This window comes from Colletotrichum fioriniae, assembly GCF_027942845.1.
Source record: "Colletotrichum fioriniae strain IMI 355084 chromosome Unknown scaffold_23, whole genome shotgun sequence".
Taxonomy (NCBI): domain Eukaryota; kingdom Fungi; phylum Ascomycota; class Sordariomycetes; order Glomerellales; family Glomerellaceae; genus Colletotrichum; species Colletotrichum fioriniae.
In genome coordinates, this window is record NW_027076859.1 from 1 (window position 1) to 8,148 (window position 8,148).

The 8,148-nt window shown below is 42.9% G+C and overlaps 1 protein-coding gene across 1 annotated transcript; it reads left to right on the forward strand.

Annotated features, from left to right (window-relative positions):
* Positions 1 to 4,897: 4,897 nt before the first annotated feature.
* On the forward strand, positions 4,898 to 6,690 carry N0V96_012171 (uncharacterized protein; the record flags this gene model as incomplete). Its single annotated transcript, XM_053199434.2, has 2 exons — positions 4,898 to 5,400; positions 5,517 to 6,690. 2 exons carry the CDS (start codon positions 4,898 to 4,900, stop codon positions 6,688 to 6,690), a joined length of 1,677 nt encoding a protein of 558 aa, XP_053043122.2.
* Between the last annotated feature and the right edge of the window lie 1,458 nt (positions 6,691 to 8,148).

Here is an 8,148-nt window from a genome sequence, read left to right on the forward strand (position 1 = left end):
CTATATAGGTACGTTATATATATATATAAAATTAAGTTAAAAGTATAATAAATATTAGCCCTTTAGGGTCCGACCCGCCTTATTAAAAGCTATCTTCGCTTTAAACTAAAGCTAGTTTATTAAGGTTAATATTAAGTTTTTATTATATTATAAACTTTATAACTACTTATAACTAGCTATAATTATTATTAACCGTTATATTAATTTAAGTTATTATTAATTAATATATTAAACTATATTAATTATTTTTTTAAATAACTAAAATTTACTTTTTTAAATTTATTTTTTTATAAATTTTTTAGCTCTTTCAAATAGTTATTCTTTAGCTTAGGCTTAGTTATATAATTCCTTAACTATATTAAAGAGTTAATATCTATTTTAATATTAATAATATTAAAGCTTTTTTATAAAACTAATATTTTAATAATAATAATACTCATCTATTTTTTTTCTTAATTACTTTAGGTTTTTTTTTAATTTAGTTATTTAAATTTAAATTTATTGAATTTTTTTATTTAAAAAGTAATTTTAATTAGTATTATAGTTTTAGAATTAAACTTCTTATTATAAGAATAGTATTATAAATTAACAATAATTTATTTTAATATCTTAAGTATTAATTATATATATATTAAAAAGAATTAGTAATAATAATTTATATAATATTTAAATTTTGATAAAGGAAACGGGGTAATGAATATATAATATATATATATATATACGAATTAAAATTAAATATTAAATATTAATAAGCGGCGTTACTTTAATAATAATAACTAGGGTATGTTTTATATTATTATTATAAGCTATTCTTACTTAGAGAGCTATAAACTGAGTTAAGTAAATAGCTTATAAAATAATAGCATTATATATTTAATATTATTATTAATATACTTAATCCGTAATAATAAATTTTATAAAAAAGAAAAATTAAAAACGTAGAAAATCTAAAAAAAAATAGCTTATTAAAATAATAAGAATATTTATTAATACTATATTAATACTATATAAAAGATGTTAAGAGCTGCCCGAGCGATTAATAAAAATAAAATAACCAATAAATATTAGTATTTATAAATATCTACGTTCTTTTTTAATAATGACAATGAAAGTATTCTTAATATTATTATTATAAACTATTATTATTTAGAAAAAATAACGAACTTAGTTAAGTATATAAGTTTATAAAATAATAATATTATTATATATTTAATATTCTTATTAATATTATTAATCCGTAATGTAACCTTTATAAAATTCTTTTAAAAAAAATTAAAAATCTGAAAAAAATGGTTTATTAAAATAATAAGAGTATTTATTACTATTATATATTAATATTATATAAACAATATTAAGAATTACCCGAGCGATTAGCAAAGGTAAAATAACTAAATAAATATATGTTAATTATATACCCGTACCTTAATATACTATTACTATGTTATAGTCAATAGGATAGCCGGCACGAGCGAATAGCACACACCCTGGCCTAAAACCTACATAGGTGCAATCAAGCGAGAGCAGTCGCACGATTCTCTGCCCATTGGCAAGAACCCTCAAGCCTAGGCAGGTAGCTAAGCAAGCTCAGTTAGTAGATGTTCCCATTTCCGCTAGGTTGCCATGTCAAGAAAAGTTTAACCAAGGTAAGCCAGCAAAGTAGCTGACTGATGCTATTCGATGCGGGGTTTCGAAACAAACTAAAGTCAGCCGCCTCACCTTTGATTGCCCGTGCAAAGTCACCAATGATGGAGGGCCTCGCAAGCCTTTCTTCCCCGTCAAAACCAGGAAGAGCTTTATTTAAATCTTTAAGGCCACAGCAGTCATATCTCGTTGGCTCCGGTGCCCCAACCGCCGTCTTCGTCATTCTTGGCCGTCCTTTCGACACTCCATCGTCCTTCCACTTTCCTCAACCAAACCACGTCATGGTCAATTTCTGGGCAATTGTCGCATTTGGAATCTGGTCTATCATCGCGGCTTCACCAATTATTTCAGACGCTGCGAACTTAGTTGCCATGAGGTCCGATTCTTCGAGCGTTGACAAATGCTCGTCGGGATGCGGCAAACAAAATTTTGTATTCACGTAGGCATCTTAGAACAGAAACAAGAGACGCTGTAACCCCACCAATCGTTTACGAATACTGATACAATCGCTTTACAGAGGCCTGCCCTGGGATCATCCTGCTGTCGCAGCAAGTGGATTCACTCCCGAGCAGGTGGAGGCCGGCATTCGGGCAGACATGGCAGCAATTGTCAAGGCTGGCTATAATATTAAGGGTTGGTTCTTTTCCCCATAACTTTGTGTTTCCATAAACTGATATCATCGTAGCTATTCTTCTCGATCTGAAAGATAGTTTGGACTTTCTTTCAGACGAACTGAAGGGTATGGACTGGACCGGAACAGGTGTTGGTTTCGGCGTTCGGGGGAATCCGACGCCAGTGTTCACGCGCCGTCTAATGGGCTCGCTTATTCCCTGGTAAACCATTGCGTTGTACACTAACTCGCCAAATCTGTAGATGTTGTGCAACTATATCGGGATGAACTGCCTCGGGCCAGGATCTTGTTCAATTACTCGCCTGTCACCTTCCTCTGGGCAATTCAGCAGTATTATCCGCTCTCTGCGCAATGCTCAAACACCGCCGAAACTGATTTAGTAGGTTTACAACCCACAATACGAGGTTTTTATGACTTACTAGAATTAAAGGGTATTGCAATCCGTTGTCGTGCCTGCTCTCCACCAGCTCAGTAATAGGAGACGCAAGTAGGCGATACTATCTGAAAGATCGTTAAGTGATAACAGTTTTCTCATCTCTAAAATACAGATATTATCTCAACTTCACATCAGAAAATCATCCAGTAACTATGATTTCCTTGCAGAAAATCGAGTCAAACTAGCCAGCAACTTCAAATTAAAGAACATCATATCGATAGGCATAAGTGTATATATATTACCTCAAAGCGTCGCGCGCCCTAAACCGCTAGACTAGGCTGCTTATTTATTCTTGGTTTCTTCCTCTAATTCAAAAGAGGGAGTATAGTTCGGCTACACGAACTTCGTGCTTTGCCTAATTAACCACTTCAGAGCTCCGAGGGAGGAGCTTAGTATTAGGGGGTTTAGTCAAGAAATACACGAAAGATATAACCGAATATCCATTGATCATGACCACAGATGTGCCTAGCAGGAGAAAAAGCACTTGGTATTATTATAGTAAGCGTCGCCACTAGGGAACAAGAGGTACCGAGTTACGAGTATACGGAAGCGTATACACATCTAGTTATCGTCTACATCGTAAGGCTCGAAGGCTTCAATTGTGGCCGCCTTAAAAGATCTAGCACTATAATGTACAAATGCCTAGCTCAGTAAAGGTATTAACATACCTGGGCAGTATCCTAATTGAATAACACACGTAGTGGAGTGAAATGGGAGTCACAAGTAATTATGAAAGATGCCTACTGCTGTCAATGGGATACCCACATGAATAAGACAGGCAATCGTAATCGGGAGCACACCTCCTTTCTTCTAGTAGGATAAGTCCAAAGCTGATAACATCCGAAAAGGGTCCATGGTATGGCACGAGTACCTGGCCGGTGGATATCTCACCTTGCGAATATGACCATAAGTAAGAGGAGACTAGGCAGTGATCTTTTCGCAACAAAGGTGAGTCGATACCGTTACACCTTGGTCTTTGTGCATAAATCGACTACATAGGCTTTGTGACAAAGTGTTCTCATAGCGCAGAAACGAGGCTACTTCCAATTCGTTACTTAAAATGTGCCTTCAACACCGTCTATGCCTGATGTGTCCTTTAGATACTGAGATACTTATTGACATAGTAGGTCGTGGTCCTGCTTGACCTGACAAGGTGTAGGTCGTCTGGTGGACAAGCTTGCTGCCAACTTTGCGTCGCTTTATTTTCCCTTCTCCGTCATTTGCGGTGAAGAAGAGGGGCTTGGCGGCTGATGTGATTGATCCAAGACTCTGCCAGTCAACCTAGGTAACCTAACTCATACGGAAAATACTTCTCCAGAAGCTTAGACACTCGGACTGGACTGGATTACCTAGACCGGACCTAAGGTAATCCCCGTTCACGGGATGTGTACCACTGGCGGCGATTCCGTCGTCGCAAAGGGCCAAGTTTAGTACCTATCGTGACTGCGTGGTTCGCCCGGGTACCCCAGGCGTTCGTAACTCCGCCCATTGGTACACTAGGTAGATGTGAGGAGCGGTCCTCCTATCCCAGTGGGCCCCGATGCTCAGTCTGACCTTTAGTCTGACAGCGACTGATTGTTCGTGTGTGTCGACAAGGGCAAGGCAGCTGGGCTGACGTAGCACTCTATCTGGAAGCGTGCCAAGCGCTAGGACGAATCAAGGAAAGAACGCCGGACGCGGGGTGCGTCCAATCATACAAGCTCAAGTTCAACTAGTATGGGGCCCAGAATCTTGGTCCCTGACTCCCTGTTTCCTTATCATCCTGTAGGCCCTGTCGCGATACGACATGCAAGGGGATTCCGTTTATGTTCCAGGCGGTGCCGTTGCCAAACTACTTTGCCATGCTTCCCTTCGCTCTACCTGCATGCTTGGCTGGCGTGGAGCTAATCTGTCTCTGGAGTCCGAACGCGGTTGCTGAAGATACCAGCGATTCAGCCCGATAACAGTCGACAAAGCCTGTTGCTGCTAGTTGTCCAACAAAAGCAACTTCTTTCCCCCCTCATCCTACTGCTGCTGTTCTCCTCCCCTCCCTTCTTCTTCGTTCCGAGAAGACTGCCAGACGTCACGTGTCGCAAACCATACATGCTGCTGTGATTCAATCTTTCTAATCCCATCCGCCCTTGGTTCATTCTCGTGGCACCCCTTAACGGCTGCGGCCTTCATTCCTTTTCTCTTCCGACGCTACCACAATGAAGGAGTCGCACACAGAGAAGCACCCGAACTCCGGCGATGCGACGACCGCGGAGCTCGGTAGCATCCGGCATGTCGACTCCGAAGATAAGATGGGTCATCTGCATCGGAGGCTCAACAATCGGCAAATCCAGCTCATCGCAGCAGGTGGCTCCATTGGCACGGCACTCTTCATCAGCATCGGCGGTGGTCTCGCCAAAGGTGGCCCCGGCAGCTTGTTGATTGCCTATACCGTTTATACTCTAATTCTCGCCCTCGTCAATAATTCTGTTGCTGAGATGAATACGTATATGCCCGTCGCAGGTGGCTTTGTCCGTCTCGCTGGGTATTGGGTCGATGACGCACTTGGGTTTCTTGCCGGATGGAACTTTTTCCTCTATGAAGCCATCTTGATCCCCTTTGAGATTACTGCCCTCAACATCGTCATTTCGTTTTGGAGTGACGAGGTCGTTAAACCGGGACCGACAGCGGGGATTTGTGCTGCCGTGATCATTCTTTATGGGTAAGAAGATCGTCCTAATTCGCAGGCTCCTCTACTTCTGTCTCTCACCCACCTTTTTGGGGAGAGGGGATCTGCTGAAAACACAAACGCAATGTGACACTAACATGTGTGCACAGGTTGATCAACGTCCTCGCGGTACGGGGTTATGGCGAAGCTGAATTCTGGCTCTCCGGAGGCAAGCTGATCTTGATCTTCATGCTTTTCGCTTTCACATTTGTGACTATGGTCGGCGGCAACCCTCAACGTGATGCATACGGCTTCCGCCACTTTACGAACCCCGGTGCGTTTGCAACATATCTATCGGGCGGCGACCTGGGTCGCTTTGAAGGGTTTCTTGCCGCACTCTTCAGTGCCTCTTTCACCGTTGTCGGCCCTGAGTACATCTCCATGGTATCTGCTGAAGCCCAACGCCCAAGCATTTATATCAAATCAGCATTTATTACCGTCTACTACCGGTTTTGTATCTTCTTCATCATTGGCGCACTGGCTGTTGGTATTGTAGTTCCGTACAATCACCCGACCCTAGTCAATCTCTACTTTGGGGACGGTGGTGGCGGTACTGCTGCGGCTTCTCCGTATGTGATTGCCATGGAGACCCTCGGCATTGGTGTGCTTCCTCACATCGTCAACGCACTCATCCTTACGTCTATCTTCTCGGCTGGCAATACCTACACCTACTGCGCCACTAGAGCGCTCTACTCGCTATCCCTCGAAGGACGAGCGCCTCGTTTCCTGCGCCGCTGTAACAAAAATGGAACTCCCATCTATTGTTTTGCCATTGTTATGCTATTCCCGATGCTATCTTTCCTCCAAGTTAGCAGCAGCTCTGCCGTTGTTATTACATGGCTAACTGCGCTTATCACGGGAGGCGGGCTGATCAGCTTCATCATCATGTCGATCACGTTTATCAACTATCACAAGGCCTGTATCGCTCAGGGAGTTGATCGCAAAACCCGACCCTACTATGGGTATTTCCAGCCTTACGGTGCATACATTGCTTTGGGATTTCAGCTACTCATTCTCTTGGTATACGGTTACTACGCCTTCCGCCCGTGGTCAGTAGAGCTGTTCTTCCAGAGCTACACTATGCAGATCCTAGCCGTCGTTCTGTTCTGTGGATGGAAGCTTTTTAAGAGGACCAGATACGTAAGACCTCACGAGGTCGATCTTGTTTGGGAGCGGCCTGTGATCGAAGCCTATGAAGACTCTCTAGTTGACCCGCCAGTTGGCTTTTGGACTGAAATGGCGCAAATGGTTGGATTCCGAAGGAACAAGGTAGACTTTCGTTAATCCTTCTTTGGACCGAGAGAAGCTAACCTTGTTAGGTTTAACGACCCTCTCTCTCAGCGTAATGCAAGATACCTTACCGTACGAAGATACCATGTATTCATTCATTAATACTTTTTCCGTTGGCTTGGAAAAACCTCTAGCACTCTGAGGTGATTGTATCGTTCGCTATGCCAATGACTTTGCTCTACTAGCCTGCCAGGCCTGGTTGGCCGCGAGCCTGGAAAATAGGATGGCAGGACATATTGCTCAGATGGAGCCCAACTCAGAGGCCGCAAATCCCACCGAAACTGACTGGAATCTAAAAAGAAAATTGGCGAATAAAGGGTGACCATTGCAGTTCTTAAGGACATAGTAGAGCGCTGACCGGGCAGCCCCACCTTACATGGCCGCCATGAACTGTGTAATAATCTCTTATCCATTAGTAAAGGTCATGGACATCCCAAGCATATTTGAAGGATGCGCGACGTGGCTCCGTTGGCTTCGATTCGAGACTCCCCAATTCGAATGCTTCCAAATCTGGATGTAAATGAGGTCTATCTTGAGAGTCCGATCCACATTTCCAGGCTTCCAGCAGCGCAGCGTACGCTTTATCTTGCTGCAAAACAAGCATTGCGACACTATGACGCAACGATTATGACTGGGAAGTTCAGAATTGATATCGGCAAAAATTGGTGGAGAATAGTTCTTCATATGTAAGGTGTGATTCATCGATTATGGCGTCTACTGCGCAAGTGAACAAACAGCCAGCGCTGGATAAAGCTTGAACGTTCCTAGACCACCTACGTACCTAGACGGCCTCAAGCAATATAATCAAAGAGGAGCTGGATCTGGGCCCTCTGGGATTACCAAAACCAATCGACAAGAAGCACACAGTCACAAGACAAGCCTGTTCATCAACTGTCACGGGGTCTACCTTCTTCATTTCCGCGGTTCGATCAATGCTAGTTTGTGGATCATATTGGCTTCATGACCTTCCATTTTCGCCCCCGAACTGCTACGCAGGATCCTCAATTGTCGTACAGGCTGGCCGGAATTGTTTTAGCGCCATGTCGATTTTTGGGAGCAGGTTGGTGGAAGATAAGGTTTATAGCCTGGCGGCGATCCTAGATGGCTCACCGGAAATATAGTCTGGAACGGCAGTTGAGCTTGACGCCTGCGGGGAAACGCTTTGAATATAGCACAATTGAGGGGCCTTTCTCGGGCCAAGTATCTCTATTAGGCGTTCGGTGTCGTACTCGCCGGATAATTCAAATCCGGGACCTTTTCATGTGCGTCGAATCACACCATCCAGGGATGCGAAGCGAGGCTAGCATCGTCGCCAGTCCACGGCACCAAAAGCTGCAAATCAGGATTCCCTGACGAAAAGCTACCAGAAACTCTTGCAATCAAGTCCGAGATGAGAGCCGAACCCGTAAACCTGAAGAGGTATAAGAATGTCATTTCCATTCCTTCGAGTGG